General features: G+C 37.6%; 1 protein-coding gene across 6 annotated transcripts in view; it reads right to left on the minus strand.

Annotated features, from left to right (window-relative positions):
* Positions 1–520: 520 nt before the first annotated feature.
* The window catches only part of TBC1D5 (TBC1 domain family member 5), a 285,215-nt gene continuing 260,538 nt past the window's right edge, over positions 521–25,197 (minus strand). For 4 of the 6 annotated variants that reach the window (XM_015853783.2, XM_015853786.2, XM_015853785.2 and 1 more), the window contains 3 exons: positions 10,872–10,951; positions 10,015–10,191; positions 521–4,385 (listed from right to left, as the gene is read on the minus strand). In XM_015853783.2, the coding sequence (XP_015709269.1) occupies positions 4,098–4,385; positions 10,015–10,191; positions 10,872–10,951 (545 nt within the window). In that variant the 3' untranslated portion in view covers positions 521–4,097. The remainder of the gene's footprint in view (positions 4,386–10,014; positions 10,192–10,871; positions 10,952–25,197) is intronic. The other 2 variants (XM_032443198.1, XM_015853784.2) reach the window with 1 other exon arrangement.

Here is a 25,197-nt window from a genome sequence, read left to right on the forward strand (position 1 = left end):
AAATCCCTCTCTGATACGATCCTGCTGCTGTCAGCTGAGCTATTACTATTGGATTTTATCCAGTTCACTGTTTGAAAGAGCAAAACCTGCTGAACCGATAAATGTACTGTTATTAACCCCATTTTTACAGCTTTTGTGATTAAAACAAGCAGTTTCAGAAGTTCTGTTCGAATTCAGAGAAGAAGATGGTTCCTGCCCAAAAGAATTTGTAGCTTAAAAGCCTCACAGTTTATCTCCTGCTACTTGTCTCTGTTTCTAGAGTAACAACACATTTCACCTCTCATAGAGTCTTCTAATACCTCTGACCCCTTTTTTCATGGTTAAATATACTGCAAGCAGCAGACAAACAAGTTGCCTGTGTGCACGTTTCAAGTTGCTGTTTCTCCAATGACCTTCTTTCATGCTCTTTCATCTCTAAATTTAGCTAGCTACTTAAAGTGAGAGTCTGGCAACACAGGAAATACTAATGCAGACTGCATATAGCTACTCTTAAAAGAACAGCACAGATTATGAGACGGTGTAATCGCTATTCTGTAGCCAAATGAAGTTTATTTTATGAAACTGCACCTTTTCAAGTCTAATAAACCATTACAGACATTCATTCCAGACCAACACATGCAGCACAAAATCGAAAGTATTATTTAAGGGCTGACACTCAGAACGTGGAAATCTGTTCAAGATTGCTGCGTCCATATTTGAACAGACAACGTTATAACTGCCAGGCACAAGTGTCCCACAGACATTAAACCTAAAATTTAATCCTTTCAAATGCTGCTTCAGTGTCTGCTAATGAGGAGAACACATTGTAGAATAACGGGAACCTTGTCAGAATGTGCAAGAAAGCACTGAGATTCAGAAAGGTACAGCACAGATACTGAGATGGGGACTGAGCTGAGATGATGAAACCGTAACAAGTTTAATGAAATAGCAGAAAGGTTTTACCACTTTAAATCTTGTACAGCATTGTCAGATGCAATAAATATGGCAAAACAGGAAATATTCTGTACCAGTTGGGTGAGATGAATGATGAACAATTTGATTCCCTGGATCAAATGCATAAAATCTGATTAAAATATTAACAATGTATCTGCTTACATAGAGAATGGAATAGTTTTAAAGTTTCTAATAACCTTTGTTTTGAGAAATTATACTTCCAGTATTCCAGTAAAAAAGCTTTTCCTTCTGTGAAAACAGCACAAGCACAAACCAGGTTAATTCTTTCTTTAATAAAGTGGGCTAGATGTTCTTCTGGGATAAAGACACAAAGTTCCACAACTAAATGAATACCCAGCCAAAATACCATACTGCCTCTCTGCAGTACACACAATTGATATGACATGCAAAAGACTTCAAACAGCCATAAATTACAGATGTAAGATACAGTACAACAGTTTCAAATACATATCTTAATCCCGTATTAGTTATTATAGGAAGTTTTCAATGCATATCATTTTTCTATCTTGTTACTGGTATCCATGAACATTATGAGCGGGTCTCTTCTGGGGAAAAAGAATAACCTTGCATTTTAAATGACAATTTATTTCTCAGCATATTCCTAACATAAAGCAAGACAGGGTGATAGTTTGATAGTCTGTCTAACTTACAAGCTCATCTGATTTAAAGAACATATAAAATTTTAACTATCTCTGTACCACGATTCAGTATGAGACAGCAAATTTGTGATGTGGAAGGACATGGTATAACCAAAGCAAATTCATTTACTGGAACTTGCTCCAATCTTACTTGCATGATAATCTCTCTGCTTCTAAGGATCTTATTATATCCCTTGGCATGACAGGCATTCAGCTCAGTGGTATCCACTGCTTAGAGAAAAAACTTGTTAGAAACACCAAAAATCTTTATATACTTTCAGTGCTGCTTTAAAATATGCTGTATTGAAGATACAACTAACTTACAAAAATAAAAGAACCATACAAATCACACTTCCGATGGCAATGAGACCCCTCAAGAAAACAGCAATGTGATCCCTGAAACAAACAACCAGAACAGAAAATTCTTAAAATAATTAAAAAAAGAAAAAGTAAAAATATTTTCCCCCCATCAAAGTCCTGGAATCACTGAAGGCTTATGTATCACAGAATATATAACCTGTCTCTCTGTCCCCAGAATATTTCTTTCCTCTTTCCACAAGTACTGGGTGAACAGATTCCCCTTTGTTGGTAATGTGGCACAAGCCTTGCTGAATGGGTTAAGACTAGGAGACCTACAAACCCAACAGGCACCTAATCCCCTGGCATTCACACAAAATCAGGGAAATAAAACAAACCTGAAAGCAGGCATGTGTGTTTATTTCCAAAGTGATTTTCTATGAAGCTTAAAACTAAACCAAAATAAACACCAATCTGAAATGTGACTCGCTTAAGGTCTCTCATCTAAACAGAGTCATCTGACTGTTCACACCGCTCTGCCACAGAGATGCGTGATGCCTGCTCACAACATTCCAACACTTTAACATTTTACAAGGCACAGAGAATCTCAGAAGAACTACACGGCAGCTTCTGAATATATGATATGCAGCTCCCATGTAATTACATGACAGCTATCTCTTAATGTCAGTCATTAACACAGACCTTGCAAAATCTAAGACCAGCAGACCACATCGCCTCATCTTTGGGATATTGTACTTAACTCCACTGACAATTACAGGCTAATCAGCAAATAACTACCATTTAAAAGACTATACCAACAGAAGCTTCGCCATGCAATTACAATGTTCTTGCACGGTGTACTTGATAAGTATCTCGAAACAAAAATAATTCAGATTTTGTGCTGTTGTTAGAAATGGAGCAATTTTCTAGCACTGCTTCCTCTGGCTATAACTGCACAGGTAATGCATGAGCAGCAGGATTTCTCTGACTAACAGCTTCCTTTTGCAAATTCCAGAGGAGTTTAAAGGAATCAGTGAGTACAAAGAACTCCCATCTCATCTGCTTGAAAAGAACCATTATTAGACACGCTATGTACCTGATGGCAAAGAAATAAACTTTTCCATAGAAGAACAAGTTTTAGGGTTAATTACAAACTTTCTGTTGGTTAATACTCCTGCACCAGTATGTATTTTTTTCTGACTAGTAACATGGAAATCATATAGGCATACATGTAAACAGAATATATAGAAGATAATAGTAAGGAGACGTAAAGTGCTTTTAATTATGAGCATTTTATATCACTTTCCACCCTTCCCTGTTAAGTTACCATACTCAAAATTGTTATAGATAACTGGCTCAGGTGTACGCTATGAAATAATGTGATTTCCCTACTCTTTGATGGTAGTAATCTCAGTAAAATCAAAACTAATTCATGCCAGGGGAGTAAAAGCACACAGATACAAGGAGGGAAAGAGGTGAGCTGAGAATTCTCAGGGGGAAAAATAATAGGCAAAGGGAAGTAAGGCTCTGTCGTATAGGTCCCCGTTCTCAAGGAATTTGTAACACATTCAACTTCAACACAGAGCTGAGGAACAAACCTGTGCCATTAACACACCTCAAGCTACTGTTGGATGAAAAAGAGATAAATTAGTATTCCTCAACTGAGAACAAGTGCCAGGATGATGCTTCCAGTTCTTCTGATTTACATTCTCTACTTCTCCAGTCACAGTCTCCAAAGAAGCAGTACCCTTGCCTATTCAGAAAACCCAGCCTAGCATATTTATATAGCAAAGGACAATATTAAATCTAGTTTGTGTTTGCCTCTTCAGGTCTGATGTCGAGTACCTACACATTTCCTAATCCATTACGGTGCCTAGCACATACTATTCCATGTTTTGGGAAAGCAACAGTTCTATAGTAACAAAGCTCCTAAGTAAGACAGATCTATAACTAAGAATAGCTGTATATTAGAACCAGGTTTCACTGGGCTTTTACTTAAGGCAGTCTTTACAAGATGTATATCCTTTCTGAAGAGTCACAACAAAAAATGTTTTGTGTTTTTTTTTAACCTAGGCTTTTGGCAGCTGAATGGGTTGCCTTTACCTATTTTCTGTCCTTGTAATCCAAAGAACCGTCTGGCCTGTGGAACCACTGAAAGCCGAGCTGAGGTGTACCAGCTGGCCTTCCAGTTTCTCCCAGTCAGTTTAGTTAGATGTCCAGTGGGCTTACAATAGCAAAGTCAGAATCTTTGCTGTTATTACTACTGTTGTCATCAGGGCTGGAACTCAGGTTGCTGGAGGAGGCTGAGATGGAGCCCATCAGAGGGTCAGAGAATACCAAAGGATGAGATGGAGCTTCTGCCTTCACCGTTGACTCCTTGAATGTCTGAAGCAACTGTGCTGGCTCTGGGACAGCACTTCTGCTTCTTTCTTCTTTGGAAACCAAAATACAGTCATCAGCACCCTTACTCTCACTAGTGCTTGAATCAGTGGCAGTCTGTAAGACAACAGCACAAAAAGAACTGCAGGTTAGTACCCATCTTACCACTTAAAAGAAGTTTCTGACACACAGTGGTGATTTGGGAATGGGATAAAGGAATGGTCATTATTCAAAAGTAGCAATGCCTGTATCAAAAAGTAAAAAAAAAAGCGAAAGCAAATGTATTAGCTCTGGATTAAATTATTATTGACAACAGCACAAAAGCTCTAAAATTACCATCAGACATAGAGTTCTTATATGTTTCCTTATCACAGTGATTCTGTGCCATGCTCACAGTAGCTGGTCATCCAATGCATAAATCATAGTTGTCAAGATTTGAGGCAATTCTATTTGCACTGTTATTTTCCTATAGAAGCTCATGAGAAAAACTGAGGAGTTTTTTGCAGATTTGCATGTACATTGGTATCTTGCAGGTCTTCAAGAGAGTGGTTTGACATAAAATTTCCTGATAAAATTCTGATCAGTGGAGTCTGAGCTGAACATCACATTTTAGTGTGCAGCAATTCAAGGCAGATTTGTATTCCAGGGCTTCAAGGCTTGGTGTTGTGGTCTAAAGAACTAAGTATTGTCTCAATTTGCCAGAAAGCCCGGGTCTGGGAATTCCTAATCTATCTTGATAGATGTTGGGAAATGACTGTCCCAAAGCATTTCAATAGTGGATGATGAATAATGTTGATGTACCAGAAAATTCCCTATGATATGGCAATCTTACATTCCAGCTGGATCAGCAAAAATCCAGCTTTTCAGAAGACATTGCTGTATGTAATTAGAAGGGAAGATAGCCATTTACGGCAGGGTGTGATTTCTCCCACGTTGAGAAAACTGGCAACTCATTACCATGGTTGCAATGTAAATAGTCAATAGCCTCTAGTTTCTCCTGCAAGAGATGGATTCAACTCTATCCAGCACTATGCTCCTCCAACAATAATATACTTGTTTTTGTGGTTGCCAATGTATCAGCACCATAATGCAACCTACCAAGTGGCCTGAGTGGGACAAGTGGTGTGATACTGAAAACGTTACACTGATTTCAGTAATGCAAGATTGAGGGAAAGGAGAACTATGGAAATGTACATAACCAACTCATTTAGTTATGGCTGAATGTAAATTCACTCTAGGGTAAAATACAGGCTGCAGGTATTAGAGAAAGAAATAAATCAGTAACAGAAAAGACATACAGAAAAAATCAGAATGAGTTAAAAGTAGGCACAGTACATAAAATTGGAGTATAGAGGTCGTCACATGTATCACCAAGCCAAACTTGAATTTAAGATTTTTATGGTCGCTAGCAAAACTTGCTTTGCCAAATTTATTATTACAGCTGAAAACAATTTTGCATTGCTCTGATTAGTAATTATAAAGTAGAATACTCTTGCAAGGGATCTGTAGAGTAGCTCAGGGAGCAAACACCCACCAGTAACTGAGAAGGAATTCATTTCAAACTATTAAAAGTCACAAACTCAGCATTAGCTGAAATACAAATGCAGAATTATGACCTGTTTCCTTGCAAAATTTGTATGAACAAGAGTACTGTAATAAATAATCTGTTTTGTTATCGGTTAGTATCTAGGTACAATTATGTCAATTACTCTGTTTTGTAAATAACCCATTTGAGTGCTTTATCATTCAAATGGAAATGTCTTAAGTTCAGTTTTAATGGTCCCAACATAAGAGAAGGAGTAGTACAAATATGAATAAACAACTTCCCAAATACATTCAATGAAATTAAAGAGATCTACAAGGAGAGATACATCTCTACTCAGGCACTTGTCATGTGAGACATCATCTGCTATTAATTAGCATTTACTCTCCTCTGGTCTGCGATGCTGCCATCGCCAGGGCTGGGGCCACATGCTACCCAGTGTTGCTGCTCTGCTCCAGTCTTGTGCCAGCATTTACCTGATTCTGTAGGCACCCAGTGCAGCCACAAGATAGATGCAGGTGGAGCTGTTCTGGAAATCCTAAATAACATGTTAAAATTTTTGCCTCTCTACAAAAGAAACACACATTCCTTTAAATAGCAACTCTTGCATAACTCACCTGGCTTCTTTCCACATTTCTATTTAATAGCTCCCAGTCAATGCAGTATAGCCTCATTTTACAAAATTATATGCATTATTATTCTAAACTATCAGAATCATGTTATTTCAGTCCTCAGAGCCCTCACATCAGGATGGCTCCATCTTGTGTAAGGTGACACGGACGTACTGGAAGGAGACCAGCAAATGGCCACAAAGATAACCAAGGGGCTGCAACATCTCTGCTATGGGGAGTGACTGTGAGAGTTGGAACTGCATCAATGTGTATAGAGACCTGCAGGGAGGGTGCAAGGTGCTGTGGGGTCTCCTTGGAGATCTTCAAAACACTCCTGGACATGGGCCTGGGCAACCTGCTCCAATTTGGAGCAGATGGACCCAGAAGTCTCTGCCAATCTCAATCACTCTGTGCTTCTGCCACAGGAATTATGACACACTCGCCCAGCAAGATCAGCGTTTTCTTTTTCTTTGCTGGCATCTCCAAGGTTGGCTAGCAGGCTGTCTTCCTTATGGCAGTGAATTCCAGCAAGGACCCCCGATTAGAAGCTCTTTGCTGGTGCTGTAAATTCATAAGTTCTGCTTAAAAAAATAATGGTTTCTGTGTAGTTAAAAAATCATCCTGTTCCCTAATGAAGGGAAAAGAAAGAGAACTGCTCATCCTAAATTCTTTTTTTCAGTGTTGGGCTTTGCAACACTATTTTTCATTCTAACAATACTTTCTGTTTAAGTTAAAGCGACCAACAGATCACTGAAGTATCAGACAAGCAGTAGACTATATATATTGACTCAAAAATGATAAAAAAGGCCTCCTGTAAATGTTTGCTTACCCCTACGACATACTGGTATTTTGGTACTTTTTCCAGAGGTAAAATACCTCCTCCCTCCTTGTTCTGCCTATTTTTGTTTCAGGAAACTCATGCTGACGTGAACCATGTTTTCTCCCATCTGCTGCCACTACTGAATAAATGAAAAATGACAGAATTATACTTCCGGTAGCTTTGAAAATTAACAACCTTACGCCCATTGCCATATGGCTTCTCCAAACATTTTTTTTCCTGATGAATATCAGCTACTAGCACTGGGCTTATTTCAATCCCCTTCATACCGTGAATGAGTTCAAACTAACCGTAAGAACACAATTCAAGAAAGCTGAGAAGAGCAGCAACTCATTTTCCCTCCTTCTCTGAATCAACATAAAGGCAAGATAATGTGTTAATTATCATTCATTATTTAGCAACAGAAGCCTTCTGTTTGTCAACCGCACTCTGCTACCAAAGCCAAACATTCCAACAAATGCTCTACTTCTCTGAGCCTTTTATCTTCATTTTTCGCATTTTTAATTTTGCAGCTTTCATTTCCAAAGAAGGGCTGTATCCTTATCTTCACTTTCCAGAAAAGAGCTTGAGGCAAAAAAGAAGATTTAAAAGAAGATGATAACTTATGTAACAACCATGCACAAAAGGCTCAATTGCACGATAGCTACACCTGTACCTTTTCCAGCTGTTCTAGAATTGTCCCTATAATTCCACCAGAGAAAAACCGCTACAGCAAGTCACATTAAACATCACCAAAGTCACAAAAACTGCAAATACAGTGAATTTTCTTTAGCAAGAAATGCATTAAATGGACTAGAGATGGCTGGAATTCTTAAGCCCCCTGCAGCTCTCCATAACTGCTCCCAGCTTGACCTACGGCAGCCCATTTTCTTCACCTGAATTAAAAGGCAGCGATATGGCCTACTTTAGGCCAACAATTAACTCCAGTAATTACCTCTTTATTATCATAGGCTACCAAATTTAGTAGGTTTTTTTTCTTTTTTTCTTTTTCTTTTTTTTTTTTTTTTTTTTTTAATAAAGGTAATCCAAAGCTCTCCTCTTTCTTTTTGATTTTAGAAACACCAGTTAAACTTTGAACTTGTTGGGCTCAGGAACAGCATGCATTGGGGGGATACAACCAGGATTGCAGGGAATATTTCTAACCTGAGTCTTCAATTTCTCTTTCTGGAACAGGGACAGTGGGAACTTCTAGATGATAAGATATGAAGGTGCTAACAGGTATGAATGCACTGTATCTACAAATGTATGCCATACACTGTTGAAGCCTCATTAAATGGTCTAGTGGAACTTGGCTTGTACAGCCTCTACACACATTATTTGTAGTTGGCTTACTAGCAGCCTCACAGAGCACAGTGAAATTGTGGGACCTGAGAGTGTCTCTCAGTTTAAAGGTACATATCCTGATTACACACTGGGACAAGTCCTCAAAGTTTCCATTGGAAAGAAACCTGCTCAGAGCAAGCTTAAGCTGTCCCACTCCCTGCACTCAGAATGAAATGCCCAAGCACTTCTGCTGAGTGACAGTTGTCTGAGTTAGGGCTTTTCCAGCACAGAATCTGCACACAATAATACTGCATACTGTTAGCTCATATGGCATTCTATCTATCTCCCAGTTTCTATAACAAATCCAAGTAAAAATAGTAAACAATACTATCTGCCATTTCTGTCTGGAAGTAAAAAATACTTAGTAAAAATGCTAGGAAATAAAATGCAAAAATAAAATGTCATTTTGCTCCAACATGCCACCATCAGTTTTTTTCCAGCCTGTGAACCTGCTGGTACTAAGTCAAAATAATATAGTCATAGTATGCTTTCCAATACCAAAATATAAATAAAATATTATTTATATTAGTTTATTCATAAAATGGTTGAAATCAACAGGATTGTGTATCACAAATCAAAGCAACTGTGCTTATTATTTGAGAATAAGTAATTGAAAATGAGTTCCTAGGTAAACTTGTCAGGAGTAAACTTGATTGCAGACTGCACTAGACACTGTGGTGACAGTGCTGCCACTCATTTACAGGTGTGAGTATCAGCTGTGGCCTGGCAGATGATTCTAAGATGGAAAAGTGTATAGAAATGTGCATAGAAAAAAGCAATTGCTTTGAAGATCATGTTTGAGTCAGACAGAGCTTTAGAGAAAGAAGGAGCTTTTACCTTTAGAGAAAAATAACTTTGTGTGTGAACGTGTCCTGTTACTGAATGGTTTGTATGTGAAAATGTTTACTGACTCAAGGAGAAAGTCAATACAATGAACTAGAAGGTAGAATCAACTTCCTTGCTATTTCCTTTTTGGCACTGGTCAAGGATACACTGCAATGCAGATGATCAACTCTTACATAATGGAAAGACAATGAGAATAATTGACTGATATGGGATTATTCGCCTCCAGTTTTGAGATCTGTTTGTAGGAAATTAACCTCAGAAGTAGATTCAAAAATCTGAAAAGAAGAACTACTCCCTGCAAACAATGAAAACACTTTGACTTAAATATCTATATGTGGAGTATAATGCTACAGTAGAAGAACTGATGCAAATAACCATGGCTCCATATGAACCAGTAAACTTTGGGTCTCACCACTTAAAGCCAGACCATCTCAGCAAGAAATAAGTTGTGTTTCTGACACAACTCATCTTTTTTTACAGGGAGAGTGTGATGTAAATGGTATGTCTCATGCAGTGTCCAGCCATGCTGAAAGGAAATGTAAGACTAATTCCATCAGCGAACTGTTTGAAATATCATTTTCTTACCTGTCGTCCTGAGATGAACTGTTGCTTTGTCATAACAGGTCCCTTTGGGGTATCACCATTCCCTTTGTTCTGACTATTGGAGCAGTAATGGTCATCTGCTATTGTGATTTGCTCATTTTCTTCAGCTTCCAGTTGGCTCTGGTTGAAACGTAGGGAACCCTTAAGAATATCTTTGATCTGTAGTTGAATGGGAGAGGAAAGACTGTAAGTTAGAAGTCTGGAGGAATTCTGTTTCCCCATAACCATTACTTTGATGATAGGAAATAAGTCAGGATTAATATCTACATAGGCTACAAAGATGTAAATATAATTGCAATGATGTTGTTACAGAATCTGGAAAACAAATCTAAAGAGAATGAAATTGCTGATACCGTTTCCTCTTATAGATTTAGCATGTCACATCATTCCTGACAATATGAATTTCCAGGGAGCAGAGGATAGTAAAATCAGAGCTTCAGATGCTCATTAGCATTCTCATTTTATATATGTAGCATTTTTTCTTTAGATTGAATGACACTCAAGTGGCAACTCAATAAAATAATGGGGACATAAGCGTGATTATACAGCATGCACATGCTGCACTAAGAAAAATGCTGAAGTTGGAACTGTGCTGCCTCAGTTCTTGTTCAAGGCCTCTCAAAAAGTCTTCAGCAGACACTGCACAAGTCATTTGAACTCTTTATAGCTCTGTTTTACTTTCCAAATAAAAGCACTCTGCAGTGCTTGATGCATTAGTATTAGTAAAACAGCTATAACAGAAAATAAAACAGTGGTACACAAAGGCAGTTAAAAAGAGGAAAAAAGAGGATTAATAGTGCTGAGATATACAAGAAAGTTAAGTTAACCAATTGTCATACCTGCTTCAAACCAGCCAAGGAAACGAGAATTTCATCTTCTTTTTCCAAGTGTTCTTGTAATATGACTTCCTGAATATTTCCTGCAACATCAAAACAAAACAAAAAGAAAGGTGAAGAGAGAACATTCCCTAAATAACCTCTAATGTGCTGCCAACTTAGCACTGATTTACGTCCTCACAATGAAACCCTGTGACCTGCAAACACAATTTCAGACAGACCTGGGGGCTGACAACCTTATTAGCTCTGGAAGTGGGGCCAGCAAAACACATCAGTGCTGCCAGGATCCTGCTGGCTCCTGCACCACTGCCAGAACTGTACCGCCCCAAGGAACCAATGGACTCACTGCTTATGGGCTCTACAACAAAACATTGTCTTCTATGGCCAATGGAATTACTTCCATCTTTGAGCCTGCAAATACTTTTTGAGCGCTTGAGAACATTTACAGGAGCCTGCTGCAGCTTGCAAAAAGAGTTTGAGTAGGAGGTCAGCAATCTTCATCTAGATCCCGGCCACTGCAAACACTGGAATACTCTTTATAACATGACTCAAATTTTCATTCCCTTTCCAGACCCTTCCTTTTGAAGAAAAACTCAGTGCTGAGCAAAATTTATGAGGCAAAAGGAGATGTGCAACATTGCCACTTCAGAAGACACCTGTCTTCTATTTCTACAGTGGTCCTACAAGGACGTATTTCAAGAAGCTGGTATACGGTATGTGCCATATTCACCAGAGACGGAGCTGCAGTGGTTTTCCCCACACCAGGGAAGTTCTACATGATGCTGAGTTGCTCTCCCAACCAGCCTAGAGAACTATGCAAACTCTTCATCTATAGCAGGTCCTTCCCCAGCCTCCTAATTGCTCTTTTCCTCCTCAGTCCTTAAGCACCAGTGAATCTTAGCAACCCATCTGTCAATTGAAAATTAATGGACACTATTTTGTGCCACCAACGTTTTACACACATAGAGCTAAGCCCAAATCCTTCAGTGATGTCCATCTGGGAACAAAGATTTGCTGCTCATGAATATCTGTAACCTAGGTGCTAAACAACGAGAGCTTTGTACCATTAATCTGTATTCACATTTCATTTGTTTGTTATTAAAACCATCTTACAAGTCAGTGAAAAGCCAAAAACACCACTGACAAGGACAAATATGAAGACACTGACAACTTTGATAGCGCATGAGGTTTCAAATTAAAAACATTGTGTAATATGGCTTAAATTTTGTTGTTTGCAGAAAAAACAGCAAAAGAATGAGATGCGGGAGACTGGACTAGAGAGTGTGTAAAAGTAGAAATGTGGATTTAAAGCTTGCCAATAAATAAGTTTGAAATTGTGTTTGTGTCAGAAATTAGTAGTAGGTATAAATGATAAACAGAAAGGACAGTGAGGGGAAAGGATCCAAACCTAAACTATAAATGGACTTGTAGAGAAGCTTTCTGTGAAGCAGAAGGAATGAAAGAGCTGTGGAAGGCAACAGCTGATGAGTTCTGAAAGGCAGTATGACCAAGGTCAAGAGCAGTGATGGGATAGGATGACTCAGCTTTGCGTAGAGCCCATCTGAACAAGGAGATCCAAGTTTACACTATTTAGCACTTATTATTCATCGTACAACAGGAGAAGTTTCCAGCAGCAGTGAAATCAAACAGTTCAACTGAACAAAGTCTGGTATGAATCTTACATCAGAAAGACTGCATTATGAAGGCTAGAAATAATGTGAAATTAGATCTTTCCTGAAATACATAGCACCGTGAATTGAGAGAAAACATAAAAAAAAAACAACATTGTTATCTTTTTTAATATCTTTTACACTTAAACAGTCTTGTTCTTCAACTTGGTAAACAAAATACATAAACATTTACTTGTAAAATTATATTTTAGATAGTGATTTACCACTGTCTAACAAACATTAACAATTTTCTACTTTTAAAAGATTCAGAACTTTAAAAATCAGAAGTCCAAAATCCAAATCTTTATAGGCAGGAAAATAATACATAATCACAACCGGAATCACTGAATTCAACCATCTTTTCCGTTTCTTAGCATTAGAAATAAAAACTTATCTGCAGTGTCTGATCCCCTACAAAATGACAAACATGTATTAGCAATTAAGGTAAGCAGAATGACTAAGCAGATGGACGAGGAAAATCTAAAAACAATAGGGAAAAGAAATAAGTGAGAACAAATGTTGATGTTCTTCATGATGTGGAAATAATTGATTATTATTTCTATTGTTTACAGGCGTTTTAAAGTCAGAATTAAAAAAAAAAAAAAAAAGTATTTATAATTGCAACCAAAACCAGCTTTCACTGTGAAGAAATGTATTGAGATTCTTAAGAATTTATGAATGGAATGATGAATGACAGCAGTAAAAATCAATACAAACGTTCATATAATCACATATTTACTTTAGGAAGATTGATACCATATTTTAGTATTAGTGTCAGAGAAAAAATGATTTAGAGAAAACGTTGGAAACACTTTGAAGTTGTCTAATAAAGATTGTTGCATCTCTAATATTTTTCTTTGAATCTGCAAGTACAAGATGACATATGTTTTGGATAAAGAGGGCCTATTATTATTCTTATCATTTTTTAACCAGTTAAAAACATTAGAATGTATTTTGGAAGGACACCCACTGTGAAGCTGTTGAAGCACAGTTCTGGACACTCTTCTACTTAGCACAGAAAAATGTCCAAATGTGCAAATCACTGTAATCAGCCACTTTTCCCCCAGTAATAGTTGTGACATAAGGTCATAAATCAGGATGTCTTTTTTTTTTTTTTTTCTAGTACAGTGGAACAGAATGAAGGTTTCCCTGTGGAACTGGCAATGGATTTTTCTTCTTCTGAATATGCCCTTGAACTGCACACAGCTTCCAATTTACTACACTCCTCCCTTTTGAATGCAGAGTTTATTATCAAATTATTACCAAATAAGTGCAAAGTATGGAGACCAAATTGATCAGTGCTCACTCATTTTCCCTGGCTAATGAGTAAAGGAGTATAATATAAAATCCTTCGAGGAAAGAAACATAAAGGCAATAAGACTCTGCATGAATGAGTGCCTCCTCAGTCACACTCTCCAGTTGTGACCATCCTTGGCAATCCACTTCGGCTGAAGCACTCATATGAGTGCCAGGAAACATGACATTTGTTATGATATTGCTCTTCTCCTCAGAAGTCAGCAACATTATGCACTGCAATGCTGGTCCTCAATCAATACTCAAAAGCTAAGAAATGTTTTTTATATAATTTATGAGAATACATTTTGAAAACTTATTAACAAATGAGAAGATTCACTGCAGTTTGATAGATGACCAGCTAATAACCAATTCCTTAGGGGGATTATGCCTTGATATATGTTAAATACAACTGTAACTACAGAGGAATAATAGGCACATGGTTGCATTTTTGTCCTTTTCTACAAAATATAGGAAAAGAGAGCATTCAGTATGAGGGTGGCAACAGGACAGTTGAAACAAGTGAAGAATTAAGATGAAATAGTTTCCTTTTCCTGCTCTTACATTTTTCACAAATTGTAAATAACTTCACATGCAAACTCACTGTAGAAGTTCTCTTGAGAAGTAAGATTTCTATTTCCTCTCCCTAAGTTCTAAAGCTTAAACTGAATATATACTATAATTTGCTGTACCAAGATGAAAGGAGGAAGATAATCCACATCAGCTCCTAGCAGTAAAATTAGAGAAGGCTTATGCTCTTTGATGACTGAACTGCTACATATTGCATGATGGTGAATAGAGTAACTGCTGAGCTCCTCATCCAGGGAAAGGGGCTGTTCAAAAGCTATTACATTTACAGGCCAAATTTCCTCTTTGAAGGTGGAAAAGCTGCTATGTTTTGCCTAATTATTTTAGATGCTCATTAAGTAAACTAACAGACACTGAAAAATAAGCATGCTTTCAATACTGGTACTGCAAGAAACACACAGCAGTGCTAAATGAGGACAGATAGTAGCACCAGTGGGAAAGCTAGTCTGTTGCATGCAAGGCTGTCTCGGGCATCCATCCCCTTACAGCTATGCATGTGGAAGACAAACCTGCACTTCTTCATTTCCACCAGGGTGGTGGGAGTAATACAGGCCTGCAGTCCTGCAGTATCAAGGCAGACCCTGGACTTAATTTTCTACTGACACAGATCATGGGTAGCAGGGGAAGACTGAATCTGGCAATAACCTTAACACCCTCACTCTTAGATTCTTTGCTTTCTACTATTCCATTGTCTTTTTGCAGTGCATTTTTCTCCACATTTCCAGTTTAAACCAGTCTCTGTGTGACCTTCCCAGGAAGGCGCCTTCAGGTGAGAGGAGCCAACTACAAAGAGCTGCAAACTACATTATGAACGATAGCTCTCTATTAGTAGTCCCTTATCAGTCATTTGTGAACAATCAACAGTGCTAGAATAATGTTAAATCTGTTTTTCTCATCCTTGATTCAAAGTCACAGTGCAAAAAGGCATTCTTATTGCCAAGGTCATCAGAAGTGGGGGAAGAGATGTGTACCACTTCAGCTCTGTTATATTCCTAGTGAGGAAACAAAAAACCCCCAAGTTCACACAGATTTCAAGGCCGGCAGAGAACTCCTGTGTTTCAATTCTTTTCTATCATTTTTTTAATGAAATGAAAGTTTATATGAAACATTTCTGAGATTTCCAACATAATACTAGCAACAGCAAGACATCTGTTTTCACTACTATTAGAAAGCTTGAAGGATGGACATTTAGCTCCTGATAATGATTTTTTTTTTCTCTGTTTTTACTGCAAATACCTCATTTCTACTAGAAGTGTTATGAACCTTGAACAGGAAAACTCGTTCTTTCAAATCTTGCTTAACGTATATATTATGTTTATGTCAATGCTAAGGTGTTCAAAGACAACAGCGTATACACAGACAACCTGTGATTCCAAAGAGAACACAGGAAAAGCATGGATGCTGTGATCCCATGACAGGTGACAGAGCATGCTCTTGATATACAGAAATGATTTTTTTTTAAGAAATTTTGGCCCTGATGGTGGTAAGAGTCTGTATTATCCCACACTACTTCCACGACTGGACAGTCTTGATCACTGTTGAGACAAATGACATCTGCAGGTCTCACATGCATCCTTCTTTACCCATGACTACAAATACCTACTAAGTCTGCTAGCTTCTGAGCTCTTCCTAGCAACATATTTTCTGAAGGTTCAAGGCAATTTTTTTCCTCTCCCAGTTTTTCTGTGGGATGATTGTCTTCCTATTTCTGTTTACATTCACTAGAAATAGAAAAAAATACTGTAGTGTGAAGTGACAAGCAAATGACAATTTGTTCTGCATAAGTGACAATCTTAATAGCCATAAGAATTTGCAGCCCATCCTAAGGGAAAACAGTACTATTTCATTCCCTCACAATCTAAATGCTTCATACTGCCATGGATTGCAGACAGTACACTAGAAAACTGCTACGGCTGTGCTAAAGACAGTTCTTGTAGATCATGTAGACTTCCAAAACGCAAAGTTGTCTACTCCTTGTATGGCTGAATTAATTAAAACTGCTTTTGATTTTACAAGCAGAATGATTTACTCAAATACCATTGTGGTAAAAGCCACAGGAAAACATGGATAGATTGAGAGTTTTGACAGCAAACATCCACAAAAGCCTAAAGTTCTATTAAAAATATTCTTAAGGACATTTTCTATGATGCGTGTCATACAGTAAAGGAATCTGTCAACCTGGAAGGAAAGCTAAAGCATCTAATCTAAAGACTTCTTTATTAAGAGGGAATACTCAGTTTGATACAAGTGCTTTCAGTTTTCAAGTAGCATAAATAGAGAAATTATGGATCTTGACAACAACTACAGGACTTTCTGTTCTCTTCATGGGTAGAGACTGATACGGCACAGATACTAACTTGAAATGCCACCTACAGAGGCTGGGAAGAAAGAATGAGGACGATTTACAAACTTCATTGTATCACTCAAACTATTTTTAGTTACTCATATGTATTTCAAACTACTTTTTTTTGGTAATTTTTTGAGACTTTTTTGTTTGTCTCATAGTTATTCCTTCATTTAAGAAAAGTCAGTCAGCTATTAACTCTAGTCTCTACGTTCACTGCAGACTGTTGTTTCTTTACATCTGTGGCATTTCTGTAATAGAAGACATTAGTGGCATATGTGCCATGAGAAGATGGATGCTACTCTTAAAAGCAGTGTTGTGCTCTTCAATACTTTCTAGATATCCAATGAGTGTCTATGGGTTTTGAGCAAGATGACTACACATTCTCTTATATTGTTCCTTAGAAGTCTGATGTCAGAAATGACTAAATTCTATAGCATGTCCATTCAGTAGCATCATCAGTTTCCCATGAAATTGTTTAATCTAGTAGAAGAGACTGCAATTTACATTAGCTTTGACTTACTTAAAAAAAGAAAGATCTTGTAAGCTCTGAGTCATATTTGTATCACTTACTCAGAAGTCCTTGGTAGTACATTATTGACAGTAGTGCTGAATTTGTTCCCAGATTAAAACTGAAAAGCACATCAATCCCAGCTGTGAGGTGCAGTTACATTCCCATTAATAATTAGAAGCACATGTTAAAGGAAAGCCATTTTCCTGTTTGCCTTATTATTTTTCATCTGCAATTTTGAATGTCTTGTATAGATTTGATAAATCTGCACAAACTTACTTCCTATCTGCTCTTTCTGTAAGTTTTTGTCATGCTGCCGCTCTGTTCAGATGACAAGGACTTTTCCATGTGACCTGATCCATCTACTAACTGCAGTCTTCTTCACTGAAAATAGCTGGTTTCTAGAATCATTCAAGTAGCTTCTATGCCCTTCCCCTAATGATGACAAGTGTTCTCAACATGATGGACAACCACGAATGGCTAAATGAAGTATGAAGAGTGAAAGAAACATCATATATGCCCCTGCTTGCCTGGCAGATTAAATCAGAAGTAGATCTTGAAGAAAATAACAAGCAAAACAGTGACAACAGTATGGTTCAGTTATGGAAATAATGGGTAAGCTAGTAATTTAGTCATGCTGCAATTTAGCTTCTGTAAGAGTTTTAGTCCTGTGAAGCTGATATAAAACAAGTGTCTTGGTTGGTTTCTTCTCACTGGTCTCTTTTGGGTTGGTCTCTTCTCACTGGTTACAGGTGACAGGATGAAGGGAAATGGCCTCAAGTTGTGCCAGGGTAAGTTTAGTTTGGATATTGGGAAAAACTTCTTTACAGAAAGGTTTGTTAAGCACTGGAATAGACTCCCCAGGGAGGTGGTTGAGTCACCATCCCTGAATGTGCCTAAAAACCATTTGATGTGGTGCTCAGGGACATGACTTAGCAGAGCATTGTTACAGTTTGGGTAGTATGGTCAGGTTGTGGTTGGACTCGATGATCTTTAAGGTCTTCTCCAACCTGAGTGATTCTATAATTCTATGAAATCAATGCCTAAGAGATGCTGGGAAGGAATGGTCAATAGCAGTCAACAGAAGTCACCCTACAGAGTTAAAGAAATGATGGAAGTAAATACTGTGACAGAAATTTACGGAAACTTTCAAGGAAAGGTCTTAATGTAGGTAATTATGGGATATGTAAGCTTCATTATTTTAATCCTCTCATTTTCATCCAGACTGCCAAGATAAAATGGTTTATAGGTGCCAATCGCAGCTGGACTTTCAGGATTAACACATTTGTTAATGGTATGTATTTGATCTTAAGAATCACCTTCATGGGACAAAAAGGTGTTTTAATTTCATGGACCACTAAAAATCATACTTCCGTTCCTCCAGGACACACACGTGTATATCTGTATCTATACATAAAAATAGAGCATGACCAGAAGTGAGAGCTGAGAGCCTGAAAACAAAGTTATATAATAAACATTTGTTTCACAGTAACTACTCCTGAATTGTTTAATGAATCTGTTAGTGTTCTTCATTTATCAGTATTTATTGGATATTTTACATCTTTATTCTTAACCAAGCAGAAACTCGCTTAGACTCAAAGGGCTGTGTTTGATGCAGCCTTCTTAACTTACAGCATTTCTAATCACACTGGGTTTATAAAGTATGGATAATTTTATTTATGTCCTGAGCATGACGAAACTCACTTAATGCACTTATTACCAAAAACAGAAAAAAAAAAAGAAAAAAAAAGGAAAAAAAAGAAAATAAAAAAAATAATATTTCATTTCAACTCAGGGCAGCAGAATAATTTCCATTTCAAATTCATTCTATCCTTACAAAAATTTCAAAACCTTTCATCTTATCGCATGATACATAAAACAAGAATTCACTATTATATTGTGTGCATTACAAGTAGTGTACTATACTGAGTTATGTATCAGCCTCTAAATAACAAGCAATTAAGTCTACATTTTCCTCATCTCCCTCCCCCACTGCAAGTGTTACTTATAATAAAACATGTCACTATAACAATTCCATTGATTGTTATAAGAAGCATGGATGAAGCCAATGTAATTAAGGTTTTAAAGGTACTATTTCATACGATGACTGAAATTATACTAGTAACTATATCCTGTATGTTTCTGTTCTGTATTTTTATTTCTCCTTTTGTGTTTACCATGTTTGCAATAATTGCAGTGAAAAGGTGGCTCTGAACTATGTTTAATGAGTCTTCTGAGTAATATTTGTCTGGGAGATGTCAGGCAGTATAACTCTAAGTGAGTCTTACAGTTGCCAGCATTTCCTGATGCCTGTGGCAGAAACATGTCCTGTTATCTTACCCAAAGATGCTCTCTGTGAACAGTAAGCCACCTAGTTGGGTAAAAGACTGCATTTCTTATTTTATTTTATTTTGTAACTATGATGCCATAACTTCTGGGCATTTTGTAAGTAAGCAGTTATCTACACTCTACATAGAGCAGGCATTTCAGTGGCAGAATGCTGGTGGTGTTTAAGAGGAGGGATGAAACTTCCCTTTCCACTTCCCTTTTATAATCCATGCTGGAGGAGCAGAGACACACTGGAATACTAGCCCGATGCTGGTCAGAAAAACATGGACACATATCTCACTGGTTTTATGGTTTTGTTGCTCCCCTTCATTTATGTTTTAATAAAAAAAAAATTAAAATAAATTTTGTTACTTATCTATATTAACTGTATTATATATACTTTATGGGGACTGCTCCGAAAGTAATGCATCCTATTTTATTATGTTGGCCCACGTGGATGTTGGTGGTATGGTAGTAGAGGCTGAACCTTCCCACCCAATATTCCGTTCCATTTTGGGGTCATGCAACAAATGACAGCAGAGGGGCAGTGTGACAAAATGGCTTTTGACATGGAAGTGTGTATGAAGCCCAGGTGAGTGACTGACCTCCTCCATGCAAAACATTCACACCCACTGACAGTCACTGACACTTGCTGAACATGAACTAACAGTGGATGTGATCACAGAGAAGTGGTGAGTGGCTTGTTTAGGCAGTAGTGACAGTGTGTCACCTCTGCTGGTGCAGATTTTTATGGGCTTTGCATGCATGCCCTTGCTCACTACTGGTAAAAATGCACAGCTACTGGTAGAAGCCATGTTTAAAAAGAGTGCTTTGTTGCTGACAGATTGCTCTATCAAACTATCATAGTATCATCATAGTATCATAGTCTTGTGCGGGACCTTAGAGATCATCGAGTCCAACCCCCGGGATTTGAGCCTCTGTGTAGCAGAGCGGCACTTCTACCACTTGCACCACAGGGGGGATTGGAACCCGGGCCTCCGGTGTTGCAAAGCAGCATTCCTACCACTGTGCCACCGGGGCACACACAATAACACACACAATAACAATGTTATTGTGCTCTTTGTATCTGTTATAGCTTCCATGGAAATAAACAGAAGGTATTACTTTTGGAGCAAGGTACGCATATGTGGCCCAAGAAAATTCCTCTTCACTCAATGTAGCCCAGGAAAGCCAACAGGCTGGATGACTATTCTCTAGAAGTAGTAGCACCAGTAAAAAGATGAAGCTCATAAAAGCAGGCAGACATATTCATTCTGTATAAACATGGTTATATCTTTGTTGGGTACCTTTGTATGTATTTCTAGGGTGTTGTGCAGAACCATGCGAGCTAACCCTTTGCAGAGCTGGTGTGAGGATACAGGGCTTATTAGTGGAGGGTCTATGCTGTGAGAAAGTAGCTAAATTAATCCTGGACCCCAGCTCACTCTGGAAGCAACCTGTCTATATTTATGCAGTCCTGCCCTTAAGCAAAACAAAGAGTGGAATGATCTTAGTTTCTACTCTTTCACAACCTGATAAATTACCCATCAGAAAGGAATAGTTTCTATATAAAGATGCACATAGCTGAAATTTTTCTCTCATGAAAGGGACTTGCTGTACTAAATGTGTAATTATTTGGTACACTTTTACATACTTGGAGGTCTGAAGCTGCATCTCTGCTGGAAACAAATGTTAGGTACTTCAGTTTTAAGAACGGCGATGATGGATTGGTTCCTGTCCCTTATAAAAAGATGACATTTTAAAATTCATCACTTTAATCCCTGGAGCAAAACTGTTCAACTCACAAACTTCTTTCACAAGCCCTCATATTATTACGGGCCATTGGAGGGTTTATACTTCTCCAGAGTTTTGAGTAACTTTTTGTTAAGTGGCTGTGCTTTAATCCTGGGTGGATACTGACAAAAAACAAACCCTAAGAATTCTGGAAAAGCAGGTCTCAGATGTCACTATTGCTAACTGCTGTCATTTGAACTGTCACCTAACAGCATTATGTGGTCTCAGGCCTGGGATGCAATGAAGGCCGTCTGTCTGAGAATCTCTGAACTGACTTCACTAACACCTCAATCTCAATTCCACATGGAATCTGAAGGGCAAGAGAGGAGCCTACCAATAGATACTATGGGACCTTTGGAGTGATACTTGGGTGCCAGTCACTTAGATAAATTATTCATGATCTGCTCTAAGACTTCAGATGGAGGTCACATTGAACAGAGGAAATATGATTTCTGACTGCACCTGCTACCTCAGTCCCTTTCTTTTGCCACAGTTAAAGAAAAGAGGAAGCAATTAAAATTATTCAAGGAAGTAAGTAACAGTATGTTAGGTTACAACACTGTGATATTTAACCAGTATATTACAGCTTTCTGAATCAGTAAGCCTTGAGATGTTTATGAGCATTAAAAGAAAAGTACCTCAGAAAGAAAATGCTGAAGAAAATAACTGTATTTCTGAAGGCATAAAGGGGATATTACTCCCTGAAAAAGGCCTGTCTAAAAAGAAACATCAGAAAAAATATATCTGTGATAATGCTGAAGCAGTAATAGCTACGGCAAATGTATTCTTTCACTGTCAGCTGAGTAATATTCTGCATTTATATTACAAACAAAGCCGCAGGACAGGCTTACAAGATTGGATGCATTTTCATTTCATTAATGGAAAAATGGAACATATGAAATTCTTTCTTTTGAAAGCTATGACAAGCTGGTGGAAAAGGGTGGTAACAGAAGCAAAATCTGCCTTCTTGTCTGCCAGTTCTACACACACAAATTTCAACAATTATCCTTGGAGGCATTAAAAGGCAGCCCACCTCAGCAATGCTTCAGTGGTAAAGGGAAAGGGGGAAGAAAATTAAAGCTCTTTCTGCTGAAGAGCTCTAAGAAGGAGACAAAAACCACGGAATGACTTTCCTCTGTTTTCATGATCAAAAGCCTATTTCTAATTTCTACACGTAGCAATCAGTAGTAATATTTCAGAATCATCATTCATTACCATGGTAACATCCCTTGATATTACAAGCAGTTAATTATGTCATTGCTGTGTGGTTCACCGTGTGTGTTATTTACAGAAGTAGATAAACATTCAATAAAAGCATCTTCGAATACATGAACAAAATAAAAACTGTTTTTCTGTCCCTTCTGGTCATTCCTCATGTTCTATGCAAACAAAATGCTCTAATAAAAGGTATTTGCAGAAACATAAAGAAAGGCAAAATTCTTGGTAAAAAGAGATCTGAGGACTATTTCTGACTAAGATTTTAATTAAACAAAATCCTTTTCTAAGAAGATATCAGATAAAGTTATAGTATGCAATACATAATAATAATCATATTCGATGCAAATAGATTGTAAATGACTAGAAAAAAAGAACAGATGACTTCCTGGTTATCTCAACCATTTCTGAGCTATAACATGACATTTCTGTCATGTCACAAAGTAACTGTCCTGATGGTCAACAGGTTCCCTCCTGTAAGAGAAAGACCATCCTACAATTGTTTGATACTCTCTGTTCATGGTGCCAGTCAAGTAGTTCTGTGTTGCTTACTGGATACACATTTCCATAAGCTACAATTAATACTGTTTTGTTAAAAAGTGAGCTGCAAATATAATGTAGTCAATGCAGGAAAGAAGCTTGAGTGACAAAGTTTGCACTAACAACTTAGAACAGGATTTGAAAGGCAGATCTTAGACAGACCTTAGAAGGAATTTATTGTGGGTGACTCCTCAAGTTGTGGATATCCATATGTTTTTATTAATAATTTAACCAACTATTAAATGCATAACAGCAGAGTCTCCGTTTTGAGTGCTATCAGGAAACAGAGTACACTGCAGAAAAAAACTGACTTATTCAGCTAAAAAATTCAAATGACAGCAAGTGAATTTCAACACAATCAAATACAAGGAACAAATATGGAATTAAACATTTCATGATTATACCTAGAGGGTAAGTTCCAGTGCTTAAAAAGTTGTGAGTCACAGAATTTTAAAGATTAAATCAGATTATCACCTGAACCTATCACTGCATCAAAGTGTACTGATGAAATGCTGCACTACACATTTTAAAGAAGAGGAATAGTCACACAGAAGTAAAGAACTGATTTTCCCTTTGTAAAATGACCACTTTGCTCTGCCAATTGCTAATATAGCATATATCCTGACCTGATTAACCCAATAGAAAAAGCATGTGAAAGCCCTAAAAAATTCAAAGGAAGACAATAAAAATGTTCTGCTGTAAAAAGTAACCCATTTAAGAGAATCAAAAAGTGTTCCGGCTAGCAAAGACTTTGTTAAGAGATTTTTATCACCATGTGTATATAATTCATTGTTATCAACTTTGGGGTTTCTGAAATGAAGTAATTTTCATTGTTAAGAGATACCTGGGGCATACTAGACTAGTTGCAATAGCTGCCCTTGCTAACCTTTCCTCCAACCTGGAAATGACCAGGTATTTTCTGAGTTTTATTTTGCTGTCATTTCTTGGTGCAATGAGTAATGGTTGGATTCTGGAGACAATACCTGAGAGGTGCTCGCTGGAGCTGTTGAGTGTTTTCTTGGTCAGCTTGCTGATGTGTGCTGCTTGGATCGCCTGACAATTTTGCACAGGTCATACTGGCAAGAATCTTGCTGGTTTTATTCCTGGCATGCCCTGGATCATCTGCTAGCTAACCTGGAGATGCCTAGGCTCTTCAGTTTACTACAAAAGCAGGAACTGGTAAGGTTGGTGGCACCTCAGTTTCTCTTGTGTTCTATTTATTGTAATTAACTGTTAATTGCTAAAGGATTTAAGTGCATTTGTCTATCCCATTGCACAAGTGCCCTTGCAGAAGGAATAAACTACAGCAGAATAAAGCTGTTGTGCTTAGTGGTTTACACTTGGCTTTTGAAGGCTGTGATTCCAACCTTTCAAATAACATGGTATTTATAGCTTTTCCTAGGATCGTAACAGTGGATACTAAAATTATATGGACACACATAAAAGAAAATGAAAATGCAAGTACAGCTCGGCTTTCACATCTGATCTTTTTGACCTGGTAAATTTAGGTGTTGTATATTTAGTTCTACCCACTGAAACACTCAACTTGAAATTATTTTGCTTTGACTGTGATGTTGCAGGATATAAACAAACCTTGAAAATGTTGCACTTGTGCTCTGATTTCTTAATAATGGTGCATTTTGCACATAACTAAATATAGTAACCTTTGGACTTTGGTTCAACACAGTTTAAAAATACTGCTTTTATCAAAGTCTAGCGAAGTATATTTAATACCTGAATCGACTGAAGCTTTTTGTTTATTTTTTTTCTGATTAGTCTTGGCAATATATAAATCAAATTATAAAATGGAGTATTTGTTGTTTCCCAATGTAGCTTCTTTTTTAACATATTTCTCCTGGTCTAAGAAAAACACTACAAAGTAGCTTGCTTATGGCAAAGCACTTTTACAAAATGAAAATGACCAGTGTAGACTGTGAAGATGCTATATTTAATGAAAGCATATGGATTTTATACAACTATCACTACATGCACAAAGTATGATTCTGTGACTGCTGAACTGCAGACAAGCTTACAGAATGAGATGTG

Source organism: Coturnix japonica, chromosome 2, assembly GCF_001577835.2.
Source record: "Coturnix japonica isolate 7356 chromosome 2, Coturnix japonica 2.1, whole genome shotgun sequence".
NCBI classification, from domain to species: Eukaryota; Metazoa; Chordata; class Aves; order Galliformes; family Phasianidae; genus Coturnix; species Coturnix japonica.